At 34.8% G+C, this 15,826-nt stretch overlaps 1 protein-coding gene and 1 long non-coding RNA gene across 2 annotated transcripts in view; one reads left to right on the top strand and one right to left on the bottom strand.

The window, feature by feature from the left end:
* LOC134578587 (uncharacterized) overlaps positions 1-2,343 on the bottom strand; it is a 71,728-nt gene extending 69,385 nt beyond the window's left edge. Inside the window, exon 1 of the long non-coding RNA XR_010086110.1 lies at positions 2,154-2,343. This is a non-coding gene — a long non-coding RNA (uncharacterized LOC134578587). The remainder of the gene's footprint in view (positions 1-2,153) is intronic.
* A 2,882-nt stretch (positions 2,344-5,225) lies between these two features.
* On the top strand, positions 5,226-9,584 carry IRX5 (iroquois homeobox 5). The gene is made up of 3 exons (XM_063438695.1): positions 5,226-5,725; positions 7,605-8,007; positions 8,468-9,584. Exons 1-3 carry the CDS (start codon positions 5,477-5,479, stop codon positions 9,253-9,255), a joined length of 1,440 nt encoding a protein of 479 aa, XP_063294765.1. The 5' UTR covers positions 5,226-5,476; the 3' UTR covers positions 9,256-9,584.
* The last annotated feature ends 6,242 nt before the right edge of the window (positions 9,585-15,826 follow it).

Here is a 15,826-nt window from a genome sequence, read left to right on the forward strand (position 1 = left end):
GCAGTTTTATCCAAAGTGTTCTACAAATTGTAATCGAATATAACCATAGGTAGGGCAACAGATGGAATATAAAAGACAATAAAAAAGGAGTAAAGGATGTGACTCATTATCCTCAAATTAAAGGCAAAATGGGATATATGATCTGAAAATTAAAATTGTTGCTCTGATGTCTCGAGACTTCATTCAGTGTTTCATCCAATTCTGTGCACTTCCTTCTATGGCTACAAATAACATCTATCTATACAGTATTCCCTCCCCTTTCTCCATTTCAGACTTCTCACTAGTGCTCCGTGATATGGCCCTTAAATAGAATGCCTCCCACTGGTTATGTAAACTCTTTCTTGTCAACACCATTTCTTGTTTATTTCCATTTAACTCCTCCCAGTTATCCCTTCTATTACTTTAAATAGACCCATCTATCTTTTTCACATTTTCCTCTATCCTTAAAAAGATGCAACATGTACCTGATATAAATTAATGGTCATTTTCGATTAGCTTCAATATATCCCTACTAGAAGCTTATTTCTTCTAAACAAATAGTATGTCAAAATGGGCAAACTTGAAAAAAAAAATTTAACTATATTTCCAGCTCAAATATTTTGCCCAGAAATACTCGTCAATTGTCCACAATTACCAGTTTAATGAAAAAAAAAAAAAAATCTAGTGCAAATGATAATTAAAATAAATTGGGTTTAACTACAAATTATGTGCTAATGCTTACATACTTTAAAGTACAGAAAATGTATAGTAATTATAAAGCGGTGTCAAACTAAATTGTAAAATAATATGAATAAAATACAATTAGAATTTTCAAATCTAACAAATCTTATTTTGATTTAGACGCTGAATCACTCTGGGCAATTATTACACACTGAGAGCAAACAATTAATGAATTACATCATTTAATCCAATATTAAACATTACCTGTGCGTGAATCCATTTTTTCCTTTGGTATCAAAATAGTTCATCTTTGTAATTTAGATTCACAGCTAGTTTTGTCACTTAATATATGCAAATTATATGTACAAAGACCTGCATTTCCAATTTAGAAATTTTACTGATCATCTAAAATTAGAACTTAAAAAAAAATTGCCATCAATTTGAAGTTGAAATAGTAACTGCAGAGACAAAGCACATACTCAAATGGTGAAACATTTGAATACATTTGTATGAAATTACTGAAAGTAGATTTACCAATCAAGTACATGATTTACACTTTAACTGCCAAATAGCTCTGCAACTCAATGCAAGGTTAATTAACATATCACCACTATGCCAGATTTAAATTAACCTAAAAATGAACACACGATATTAAGGAGACAAACATGGAACAATAATTCAAACAATCAAATATTCAGAATATTGAGGTTCATCTACTTCACTGGGAAATAAAGAAAGAAATTATAAAATTTAGGCCAAAACAAGTAAAGATGTCAACAGGTTTAAAATTTTACAATTTATTTGGCTGCCAATTACAACTCACTGTTTAGTGGCTTTACCTTTCAGAAAATCATAGTAGTGATGATAATAATAATAATGTTAAATTAAATGTAAAAGATGCATGCAGCAGTGAAATAATTAAAGTCATAACTTGTATCAGATTAAAAACATATCCCAGTATTTATATAAATATTTTTTTTTTGCACTAAAGTGTGATTTAACAATCTAACTACAGATTGCATAATTGAGGAAAAAAAAAGCTGTAATAAGGGGAGTTTCAGCATATGAAAGTAGGTGAGCGCTTCAGTTAATGATGCAAAGAGTGAACGCGAAATAGCTCTGAACAATTAAAAAGGTCAAGCAGAAGAAAGCTCACTGCTCTGGCTGAGATACATTCAAGAATGATAGATTCCCACTTCAAGAATCCCACTTTGGTCATCGCTCCTCTGTATTTATGAACGTGTAAATATTATTCGAAGTGACTGTTAGATGCTATGACCTACTGCTGATCCCCAATACAGACATAGCACAGTGAGAGCCTTTCCACTTGACAGAACAAGGAAAATGAGGGGTTTCAGATCCTCCCACAATGGAAACAAAAGTTTGGCCAACAAAACTCCCTGGGACAATTTGTGTTGTCAGGATCACAAGCTGGTGCACAGGGCCAGTATGGGGCTCCCAAGCTCAGCCATAGCCACAGCAAAGCCTCTTACCTTGATGGTGTTAAGACATTTAGCAAGAGATAGCTTTTTCCCTGAGCTCGGTTGTCTCTGCTCTGCGCCGAGTTCATGTAATTATTAGCTATCTGCTTTAAGCACTTTGGAAAGCCGAGCAGGTCATTATTGGCACAGAACAGGGCATCAATGAGCCGTGACGTCACACATTGGAGCACTCTCTCGGGCGTTCGAGGATGGGCGCCTCCCCTGGGCCAATGGGGAAGCAGAGGCAAGCAAAGGGAGAACCAATCAGCGCATGCGGGTGGGGATAGCAGTTAAAGGGAATCCAGGGGATGTGAGATGAGTGTATGATTAACTCTTCCTGACACAGGACGGCTGGACTCTGATCTCTTATAGATCACGGGCTTTGTTTGCCCATTGCAACTAACCTTTTGTTTTGTGCATAAACCGAACGTTATGGATATCCTCGCATGAGCATAATATACAGTGACACAAAATCACATACACAATAGCTACAAACCTCCCTACAAGCTGTGAAATGAAACATTTAGGAAAGGGGAGCCAAAACTGAACAAAAAAAAATTGATTTGCTTTAAAAAAAAAAAAAAAAAAAAAAAAAGAGAGAGATTTTGTATCATTACAAATTTGGTCTACGTTTTGCAAATCGCAGCTTAGTACAAGACGCGGCAACGTGCATAGGAAAATATATCGCATGATAGTCCGGTATTTGCAATTTAAACCTCGGGTAAATCTGAACTTTTGCGCTACCTAGAATTCAACAAGTAATGCAGTTCCTAATGGGCAGTTAGGGACACACCAGCTTCGCTTGTGTGGACTATGAGAGAGAGGGGCTATGGTAACACAATGATCTGACTATTGCACTGCATTGATGATTGATGCTGTTAGGCAAGCTAATGTATCTAGTGTAAATTGCACATGGGCCGTATGAATTATTTTTAAAAGGATCGCATGTTTACAAAGCAGGAGGAAAATTAATTATCTTTTTTTTTTTTGTGAAAAATTAGTAACATTGCACTTGACATAGATATGTATGCATCTCTATAGGTTCATATAACTTCTGTTGACAGCTCACAAATAAGAGACATCGGTCCATTGTTTGCATATACATCAGTGAGTTAGGCTTACACTTTAACCCTTTTATGAAGATGGGTTAACAAATCAATGTATATATTATTGGTCCTGGCATCTTGCCTCTAATTAATGGGATTTAAAAGTAGGACTGTACAGGAATCATAAAGACATATACTGAAAAAATGTATATATTTAAGTCCATATTTACTGAGGCAAAACATGTGCTATTTAAGGGCGAATAACTAAACGATGGCAGACATTCTATTGGTTTCCATAGTGATTCGAGTTTATTTAGCACTTTGCTCCACAATATCGCCAGTTTTTGCCTTGATAAATATCACCACTAGAGTTTCTAACTCTTAAGTCACATAGTCGAATCGTTGTCTGAGTGCACAGGAATGTATAGAATCCCATCGTGGAAATAACACAATTGTATCCCAAGAGGTTATATTACTAAGTTGGATCCGTGTGAAATCTACATCTAACACGACAGCATTGATTAACTAGGTACACTGCAAGAATCGGTTACTTAAAATCCAACTATCAATAATTACACCGAATACATTAACGATCACAGTCATTTAAATTGCAAATTAAATGCTTGTTGCTTTGTAATTTCCCTTCACATTTGCACACCCATGTGTTTGTGTATTTGCCTGCCCAGTTAATATACTACATATACTACACATAGCCAATCCCATTAAAAGCCTGTACTTCATAAGTGTTTATCCAGATACATTTATACAGATGCCACATCTACTCACTATGAAGAGGTGATACCAGTTCGACCGGAATCTCTCAGCAGTGACATGGTGTAATCAGTCCTATGTTAAAACCTAGTTGCATACACATGATGTGATTGTCATACACGGTGCCTCTGGAAAGCTGGAAATTAAAATGTCAAATTACCTGTCATTAGTTATGCAATTAGTAGACAATTTATTTGGAATTAGTCGACATGTAATATGGCATATTAAGGTTACAGCTCATGAGATTTTCAAAATGTTTCCCCTGGAGATTAAGTATACTATTCAACATAAAAAAAGGATACACCAAAAATGAATACATCAGACTACATAAGAAATCAATGTGCCCCCCCCCCCCCCCCCCCCCCCCCCCACACACACACACACACACACAAACACACACATACTGTTGGGAAATATATCCGGTGGAATCAGAACAGATTACAATCTCTTATCTGGGGGGGGGGGGGGGGGGGGAGATTTACTATACTTCATATGATTCTAATCTGCTTTCTCTTCAAACCTTTTATGAGTTTTAGATAGAAGGAGAAAATACCTGCTTATTCCACTAGATCTTTCCATTTAATTCGCAGTTCCTGACCTCACCTAATCACACATTTCTGGGAACTGGGATTGTAGGCAAATCTTAAAAGCTTGGTCTGCTGGGCTACATCAATATGATTCATATTTGTTAATGTGATACATATGAATTATACATTAAATGCATTCATTTTCATTATTCTTTATTTTGTTGTGCCCCCCGTCTCCCCCAAATCAACAGGTACTCACTCGAGTATTTGTATGTACACTAGGTGTGATTATAGTAGCACTTACAGTCCAGACACCTCCTTAATCAAATTCAAATATTAAAATATTAAATATAAGGTCTGAGCATCTTGCAGAGATCTAGAGAAAAACTTCCAAGTGGAATGAATTTGCTTCTCCGAGTGATAAGGACTACCAGCCCTGTGAATGAGTGTGAACTCTCCTCCCCCCACCCCCCATTGCATCTTAAGTATAGAAAGTTGGGATTGCTGTTTTACAGTGCTTGCATTGTGTGTGATGGCCATCAAGGGGCAGGTTTTGCCAAGGAACAGAGAGGTAGAAAGAGAAAGGGAAAAAAGCATGCTGATAATTGGGTAGCCCCATCACCATCCCTTTCTAGTGACAACACCCCAGTAGGAGTGGCATTAGGCGTCAGAATCCTCAATTTCCAACTAAGCATCTTGGCAGGACTTTTTTTTTCTTCTTATTCCAAAGCTAAAGTCTACATCAACCCACCCATCCTCCCACCGAACCTTTCCCCTCCCTCTCAGTACAGAGGAAAAGCAAGGGGAAAAAAAATCTTGCGAGGGAGCAAAGCAGCAAGCAGAACACAGAGGGAGAGAGGGATCAGCAGCCAGAGAACGAGAATTAAGACTTTCAGATTTACAACCGGTGGGGCTTCCAAAGTACCCCAAGGAGAACGGCTTCCCCATTTTTTTCCTTGCAGTGTGTGTCTCCAAAGATAACAGTATATGCATGTGTCTTGCCATGTCCTATCCTCAGGGCTACTTATACCAACCATCTGCTTCTTTGGCTCTATATTCCTGCCCTGCATACAGTACCAGTGTCATCTCTGGACCCAGGACTGATGAGCTTGGAAGGTCTTCTTCTGGCTCTGCCTTTTCACCCTATGCTGGATCTACAGCTTTCACAGCTAGTTCCACTGGCTTCAACTCTCCCCTACAGTACAGCGGGGATCCAACTGCTGCATTTACTTCCTATGTGGTAAGAAATGCCATTAGCATTTTCTTAATACTGAGCTGCAAGGGGAGAGGGGATAGACAGAGGGCATAGTTTTGCGATGATTTCTTTGGCGCCCCAAATTCTATTATCACCCCACCCCCTCCGCTCCTTTTTCCCACACATTGATTAAGAGTTTGGAAATGTGCAATATTTTAATAGCTTTGAGAAATGTAAACAAAACCATGTCAGTAAACAAATACAATATATTGCCCACAGCAGGATTCATTGTACATTGTATCCATATGTATCATAATAAAACACTGTAGCGAAATGGAATTCTGCTTTGTGTGGAGATGACTCAAAACATTATAGAAGTTCAATGCATTTATGCATTTAAAATAATTTAAGATTTTATTTAAACAGTGCAGACCAAAAACAAACTTTAAACCGTAGCGAATTGGCGAATTGAAATGCTTACTGCAAATTTGGGCAAAAAGATAGCTGATCTGGTTAAATTCTCCAACTCAAGCTATATTCGCAGTTTGAAGATCTTTTCTCATTCGGATATTAATTCGCTACATTTCGGAGTTTAGTAACTAACTAACCCTGTAAAAGTCACCAGCAATAACTACTCTAGGATGATTAGGGACCTTGTCCTTTTAATCTGTCATAATGTGACGTTAATGATTATTGTGGTGTGTGCAGGATAAATTAAAACGTACATGCCCCTGGGAATAGCAAGCCTGCCTATTCTGTCCTGTAAATTGGTGACCTTGGTTGTTCTTCACTGCAATTATCCTGAGTCTTTTAGAATGAGGTTATAGAAGTTTTTCTTAAGATCTTGTTTTTTGAGCAATTATAGATCCCGTTAGATAGGTCCTGGTACTTGTACAGCTCTCTGGAATGCAAAGCGTTAAAAAAGGTTATCTGAAATTTTCAGTATGTTTTCAATTACAGAGGATTCCTCCATCAACCGGCGGGTGGGGTGGGGGGAATCCCAAATCGTAATGTGATCTTTAAAGCATTCACAGCCCTTGAATCTGTTTTACTTCAGATTTGTAAATCAGGCGTAAACTTTATTAAAGTGACCTGGTGTTTAGACATTTCTGGAAATTAATCATAATTAATCATAATGGCCAAAATTCCTTGTATGATTGTATCATGGATAAATTAATATAGCAATGATTGCAAATACTTTATTGAAAATACAAGCTGTGTAAATATAAATATATATCTCTATCTGTCTATCTTTATATTGTGTTTTTCTTTGCATTAATATTTCCTTTTGTCTGTGCTTTTTATATTTTTGCATACCCCTCTTGTGCGTTCATGTTTATTATAGTTGTTGTCTGGGAAATAAAAATGTTTTGAATTACGTTTATTAGCTCAGCGCTGATTTAATTAGCAGTATAAAACCCCAGCAACAACCGATGTAATTAAAGCTTTGTGAACTTTTTAATTTATAGTTTTGTGGTTCTCTGTCAGTAACCCATTCTTAGGTGTAGTTACTCTGAGAAATTAAAGGGCATATGTAGATTACTCTCTGCTGTTTCGTCTCCCAGCTCCCAAATACAGAATTAAATACCGTACGACTGGTGTCTTAAAAATATACTACATTTTATCTGACAGAGACTTGGAGTATTTGAATTGAGTCAGTCGTCACATACTCAAAATGTAGGCCAAAGCTAAAAGGAACAGCAATATAAATAACTATACATTCAAGTTTATATTTATTGATATGTTATTGTAAAAAGTCAAAGTACATCTTCTGTGTGCCAGTCTGTCTATCTATCTCTATTGAACAGACAATAAATAATATTGATATTTTAAACAACACCATATAGTAATCATAAGCCTTCATATATAAAGAAACTACATAAGACGTCATGTCAGAACTAATTATACTTTGTTTCATTTGTAGGGCTCACCATATGACCACAGTTCAAGTATGGCGGGATCATTAGGTTATCACCCCTATGCTGCCCCTCTGGGATCGTATCCTTATGGTGACCCAGCATACAGGAAAAATGCCACCAGAGATGCCACCGCCACTTTAAAGGCCTGGCTCAATGAGCACAGGAAAAACCCTTACCCCACCAAAGGTGAGAAGATTATGCTAGCCATCATCACCAAGATGACTCTCACCCAAGTGTCCACCTGGTTTGCCAATGCAAGGAGGAGGCTTAAAAAGGAGAATAAAATGACCTGGACTCCTAGGAACAGGAGTGAGGACGAGGAAGACGAAGAGAACATCGATCTGGAGAAAAATGATGAAGATGACCCGCAGAAATTAGACGAAAAGGGGGATCCTGATGGGGACACAGGTTGGTTTTTTTTAAATTATTTTGACTTGCAATCTCAAATTACGTAGGCTTTTGATTGTGAGGGAGGGTAATTGGGGAAAGGGGTGGGAGGATAATATTTTAATGAGAATTTCTAAACACTATGGGCACTAGAGCAATGTAATAAGCATAATGAAGTCTCTCTGGTATTGAAGGGTTTAACTATCAGAGTGCCAGATGTGAGCATTAAATATCAGTGTGCCAGATATATTGCATGTTACATCCCAGATTTTTTTTTTTTATCTAAAATGGAAAAAAGAAAGGTTTCAATTATTTTGAAATCTACATTATATTAGGATTTTTTTTTTAGTTTTAGCATTTTCTTTTTTGAGGAGTTAAAAATAGAGAGTGCCATTTCCAAAATCAAACATTACAAAAACAAAAAACTTCATTTAGAAATCCCTAATAAATCATTTGGCCTTTGTCTGTTATTTGTTTGTAGGGAAGAGAACTCCTAGCCTGGAGGAGCCTGATCGACTAGAAGGCACTGCACTACATGGAAAAGAATTAAACCCCATCAGAAGTGACTCGGAATTAAATGAGATAGAGGACAGAGGTGATCTCCTGTCCAAAGGCAATGCCCCAACTCCTCCATCGCTGTGTCAAACAGTACAGATCCAGCAGACAACAGAAGAACATCCTCTACACCATCATCTTCTTCATCACCACCCAACAGTTCAGCAGCTCCATTCCCAACACCATCAAGCTCACCCCCTAGACCTAGCTCATAGGAGTACCCAAATCCAGAATGGTACAGTCACGAGCAATGCCACCTCAGTCATCCACTCTCCTCCAACTTCCACCTCTAAGCCAAAACTGTGGTCCTTGGCAGAGATAGCCACCTCTTCGGACAAGAGTAAAGAAAGCAGTTCTCCAGGACCTGGGGCAACTGCAACTCAGTCTATAGTTGGCAATACCTCTTCCCCATCCAGGTCTCCCTCTGCCCCTTGCCACTTCCCAAACAACGCTGTTTTATCCCGTCCCCTGTACTACAGTACACCTTTTTACCCCGGGTACACGAACTATGGGTCATTTGGCCACCTCCACAGTCACCATGGACCCAGCACAACGCCATCAGCCAACAGCGTCCCACACTTCAATGGATTAACCCAGACTGTCCTAAATAGAGCTGAGGTCTTGACCAAAGAGTGCAAACTTAGAACCCAATCTCAAGTAGACCTTAACAAAGACACTACTTATGAAATGAAGAAAGGTATGTCCAGCATTTAATTATGGCTCCTTCTGCAAGCATTTGGACAATTTTAATTTATTATTCATATAATGCCTTGACAATTTATCAGTTCTGCCACCGAGAAAATACAGTAGTTCAAATATTATCTGGCCAATACAAACTTTTTCTTTCCAAATTTTGACTGGTTTAACACGTCTTAATCCAAACTACATGGAATTACAAGATTTGTATTAATTTGATTCTGTATATTTAATGTAGCAATTTTGTATTTAAATGGATCATCAATATCTTTGAAGTAAATTATAAAATCAAGACAGTTGTACAATGACTTATGCTGTTTTCGGTAATATAAATATATACATTTCAATGTTTTCTTGAGTTGTTTCATAGTAAAAAAAAATACAACTAATTAATTTAATTTTTAAACGTTTCGATTTTTTTTCTTCATTTGTAAAGGGGCATACTTATTGGATAGAATTCAAAGTCAGATCACGTTTATACACGCTAAATAATTAAAAAAAAGTTTTAACAGAAGGAAAACAGTACAGTGTTGCTTGGACATAAAAGGTTATTATTATTATTATTACTACTTTAAAATGATACAATCCTTTGAGGATGAATAAACACGTTTGTATATAAAAAAAAGATCAGATTCGAGAATATATTCCTATCATAAATAACTTGGTATACAGATCAATCTATTGTATTGATTGATAGACAGACAGACAGACAGACAAACAGACAGACATTTCTTCTTCTCAAGGAGTTAAGGCTCGTATGGGGTATGTAAATATACCCTAAACTTAGTGGTAAGTTTGAAGTTATTAAAATATTGGAGTTGGTAAAAAAAAATGATACTTTTGAAATCCCACCTTGCCTTAAGTTTTGTTGGGTGTTCTACATCTGTTAACTCTTCACATCTCACTGCTAAGTGGTCATAACCCAAAATTAATTTCGAATATAGAAAAGCAGGCGTGTATTAATATTCTCTAAGGATTTTATGCTGATGTCTTGCTATTATCGTCTAGGAAATGATAATTATTCCATCAAAAGTAATTATCTATCTACAGAGCCCTGTATAATTTTATTATTATTATTTAAAATAAAATAATTAATAATAATAATAATAATAATAATAATAATAATAATAATAAATAACAACAATAACAAAACTATAGCAAGACATTATCTTATACAGACAGGGTACTCGTGTGAAACTGTGCTGCAGTGAAATGTACGTAATTGCTGCGTTTCACAGGTAGGTGTCACACTTGCTCCTGATTTCAATTTTAAATCTTCGCATTGGTGGCAAACAAGAGAACGTTGAAAAGTGGCTCCAAAAATGCAAATGCTAAATCGGGCAGAACCCTTCTGCCCCCTTCACACACAAATAGGTATTAAATCGCTCATGAAATTTAATTACAAAACACTAGCAATGCGGTGCAGCATTGTGCCACTTATACCTACTCCATATCAACCTAAACAGTTACATATTTATTGTAACATCCAAGCTTTGTGAAGCATATTTTTTTTAAAGAATATTTAAATGAACATATAAATATGTGAATTTAACATGACCCTAAATGTATAGCTATTTAGTATTAAACTATTTGAAAAGCAGTATTCATGATTTCAGTATGAAATATTTTTATGTGAAGTTATACACGTCCACAGACAAAGAAATTCGTTAGATTTTTTTTTTCCTGTGTCAAATGAATATTTACTTACAGAGAATTAATCACTATTTATCACATTTACATACTTCATAGCAAATGGAATCCTATTGTGTAAAGAAGGTCTCAAAGTATGAAAGAGTCGAAAATAATACTTCCGAACGTTCCAGTGTCATAACTAACTAGATGTAATACTTAGAAGGAAAATTGATTATGTAGAATATTTCATGTAATTCAATAACTTAAATATTTTAGGGGTACTTAACTAAACAGTTAATAGCAGACTTTAACAATTTTGGTAATTTTTTTTTAAATATCTACATATGTCACAATGTTTGTTTCGAAATTAAGTTTGTGTTTTACCAAGGTAACATCAACATTCGTGCATAATTCTTTGTTTTCTCAGATTTTTTTCATGTTTGATGTGATTTATAAAATATTATTACACATATGAAACGGTTAACACTGACAGAAAGAGTTATCTGCAAAGTCTCTTTAAAATATATAAAACAATATTAATCGAAACCAGTTAATTTCTACCTCTAAAAACGTAACATTTTATATATTACGGTTATATGATATTTTTTTCTATTTAAAAAGAAATAATGCAAAAACACTCATTTTTAAATCCTTAAGTAGTTTCAAAACTTAAAATCCAAAATGTTTTGTTTTACACAGTACTGACCCCCCCTCCCCCCCAAAAAAAATAATCTCACTAAAAGTCGGATGCTTGTTTATTATCAATCTAGAAAGATTATGTTTTATAGTACAAAATATTACTCAAACAGAACCAAATCATTTCGTTAATATCAAATATTAGAAGTTAAAATCTATGGTGATGTGAAGTTAAAATACAAAAGACACTTTCACGTTTTTGCTTAGAGAAATTTGTTTAACATAGTTAATACTAAACATAAAAATAGATTAACAAAACAAAATAATGATCCCTTTAAAACATATCAAATAAAGAAATATCTGAGTTCGAACATTTAATCCAGCGTATTTAAAACTAGGGTATTTAGAGTAATAATAATAATAATAGACACAGACATTTTTTTTGTATTAATTATATGCATGCATTCTCAAAAATATTGATTTTGTTTTTGGAGATAAAATCAATGCGTTTAGCTCTAATCAAACGTTCGAGGAAAAATGATTGGTTTAATAATATAGGTATTGTACCTAGTAATATAAATGGAGCAAGCACGTTGGATCTGCAGAAACCAGCATGGTCTCTGCATAAAGCAACTGAGTTATGATAAATCCAGATTATATTTAATTTTCTCTTTGATTCATTTACTTACGTTCATTTCTCAAGCTGAGCTGATTTTGTGAGATTAGCTGATTTAAAATACCAACATTTGTATAATTCTATTAAACTGGTCTATATGTATATCAAATATAACGCTCGTTGCTGCGTTTATTGATATACTAATGAGTTCAGCGCTGAATCTGTTAATAGCAACAGGCCGATTAATGAGAATCTAAAACATAGATACATTTTCTAAAAAGGACCTATCACCCGAGTCTAGTGATCTGCAAAGGAGTTCATTTAGTGCATTTCCCTCACACCTTACATTCAAATATAATTACCAAAATGTGAATTCTATTGTATATTAATTTACATTTGTATTTCTAATCATGTTTGCTTTCTTATAATTAATCACCGAGTTAAAAATTTTCAGGACAGTAATTATTATTTTACTAAAGAATTTAAAACATGGAAAAGGATTGATCTTTCAAATAAAACATTGCTTCTAGATGCTATTAGTTTGTCCATTTAGACGTAGCTTATTGCAAGTAATTTTCTTCAAACCGATGAAATATTCTGTGGAGGATTTTCTGTTTAATTAAATGATCTACAAGCTTGTCCATGAGGAATTATAAGATCCCCTGAGTGGATCTTTGCAGAATGAATCAAGTTACCACGTCACTCGCCCTCCTACAGAAATCACTCTAATGACCATCTATTTTGGGCAACTATGACACACACACACACACACACACACACACACACACACACACACACACACACACACACACACACACACACACACTTCTGACATTAGTGACTAAAATATTAAGAAAAGGTATGTTTTATATGTCACATCATTAATGATATGCAGGCTTATACGCAGCTTCATTACAATTTATTTTCCCAGCACTCATAATATCAAGAGAAAAATGGTAACAAATATAGGGTGAATGACATTTCTATTCACAAGTGCTGCAAATGCTATTTCACAAACGATATTTTCGGGGACCATGCTGTCAGTCAACTAGTTAGGGCTTTAATCATTTCTTCTTTATTCTAAACTGCATTGCAATCAGAAATGATGACAATAAAATACACCTGATAATTACAAAATGCAAGATCCATCATCTATCAGATTAACAGATACTTGTTTTTTTCTCTTCAAGTATGAATAGCAATTTTCACACCTAACAATTAATATACAACCAACAGATAGCAACCATCTGGTCATATATACATTTATCTAGCATTCTCCAAGGGTTTAAAACTCTAACTTACTGGAGCCATGTTTACTATTGTAGTTAAAATATTACCATTTTTATTTCTTTAAAAAGCCTCAATTTGGGTGTTAAAACTACTTGAGAAAAATAAACAGTCTTACTTTTTAGTAAATATATCTAATTGTACAGAGGATTCACTGTGCACTGTTTCTAGTTTAGGTTAAGAGGGTAACTTCTAAAAGCCATCTAAAAGTTGACAAACCAGCAAGTTATATTGGAAACAATGAACAATAACAAAACATGTCTAACTATGATGATACAAAAAAGATAATTACATTTTTAACAACATTATAGAGGCTAAAATGTATAGCAATTGCAGTCATACACAAAATATGTGTTGGCAAAACTAGGTAGCATATAATTAACAATTTTACTACTTGCTTAGTTAATATCTAATCTGTTTCTGCTGCCAACTGGGATGATTAACCATTTGGAAACAAGTGGGTTCATTCACCGAATAGGGATTGCTTTATTCACTAACAGCTGACAAATGGCTTATAAAATTTAGGCCACAAAAGGCAACTTAGAAAATTTCAAATGAACAGAGAAATAAATGATGGGTGTTCTACACCCATGGCTATTAATTTGGCTGTTTTGGACTACAGTTTGCAAGCTTATGACAGCTCATTTGTTTGTCAAACATAATTATTTGTGTGTTGTCAACCAGCTTGTAAAATTAAGGATAAATAGCAGAGAGGACTATTGACTAAATTGAAGGGAAGTGAAAATCAACTTGGAAATTACAGGATAAAATAGGTCTGCTCTGAAAAATCTCTAGACTGATTGATCTGAATGATTCTTCTACTTTGGCAATTTTTATTTAAATGTTACAAGTCACTCAGTTGTCAACTCACCACAACTTACTAATTTTGTAGGGAATGAAATAGATATCTACTAAGCAAATGCATTTGTTGCGCTCTTTGATCTTTACCGAGAACAAACAACACACAGGAAAGTAGAAACAGGTTTACTTTATAGTCGACATTCATATCACATTTAAATAGATGAAGCATTTATATATCATTAAATTTAATTTTATTTCATGTATGGTATCAAACAGAAAAGTTTTGTAATTAGTTTTTTAAAAATGTTAATTTCAACATTTTTGTGTAATACATAACTATTTCAATTCTATTGATTTTACCCACATTTCTATAAAGGTTATCTATTGCTTGTTGTACCGTTTTGGTTTGCCAAAGTCTTACGCTGTTAATTACTGTTATTGCACATTTGTGGAAATCAGATTTATTATGGAACAAATAAGCCACTTAAATCAAAATAACTGGGCCAGTCTGTTTTGTCCTTAGTTTTTTCTTTCTATGTATTCGACCCATCTTCCCTGTTCCCTTTTATATGTGACCTGCTTAGATTATTAGAAAAGACATCTGGGTTGGCAAAGGTACAAGTGTTTTCAAAAGGAGAACCGTCTGTTTTTCCAAGTGAACAATATGTTAATTCTAAAGACCCCCTTCCCTGCTTTCTTAAGATTGAAGGGGAAATAATACGCTTCCACAAATGCAGCGATAAGGGACAAGGGGTTTCCTCTATAAAACAAGTGGCAGTTTTTAATTTAAGCTTTGTGTTGGCCTCAGAAACAGTGTGGCGTATTTTTGTGATCTGTCCCAGGGAAAAAAAGAAAAAGGCCTTAATCTGCCTCGCCTTGGGAACAGAAGGGTAAAGAAAGAGCAGTGAGATTGTGAGAGAGAGTGCAAGTGTGTGTATATGTGTGTTTGTGTTATTTATTTATATATTTTCATTGAAATCATTTAGGGATCAAGAGATTCGCTTATTAAATTGTCAAATACCAACAATAAGACTGTTAATTAATTATGGGTGCTCAAAATTCAGGCCAGCTGTCCGTTCCTTTCTCCTTGTCTGCAGGTCTGACATAGATACAGACTTCTATACATCACACATGGTATACAACATTTTACGGATGTCTATTCTTGCAGTTGAAACAGAAAGTGACAGATGGAGGGTAGAGTTTTGCATTCCTTTATTTTGTACTTTCCAAATGGTAAGGTGCAAATGTTTAGAAACTTGTTGCGTTTTAATGAACCAACACGTTTCAAATTGTCCATATTATATATTTCTAAAAGGTTGAGTTGCATTAAATTAAACTAAACTAAACTACACAATTTTGAGTCGAAATAACGGTTTTGGTGTGATATTTCCAAGTTACAAATTCTTTAAAGACAAGTTGATTGCAAACTTTAAAATGTTTCACTAGGATAATATGGCTCTGGTAAGAAAATTACCTAACTTGTTTTTACTTGTATATAAAGTTGTCAATTTAACAAAAAAAAGGCATTTATCAGCTAAAATCGATTCAATTAAAGTGCGCAATTGTGAACGATGGAAAACGAATGAAGAAAAAAAAAAAGAAAAGACAAAAGTGAAC

Source organism: Pelobates fuscus, chromosome 12, assembly GCF_036172605.1.
Source record: "Pelobates fuscus isolate aPelFus1 chromosome 12, aPelFus1.pri, whole genome shotgun sequence".
NCBI classification, from domain to species: Eukaryota; Metazoa; Chordata; class Amphibia; order Anura; family Pelobatidae; genus Pelobates; species Pelobates fuscus.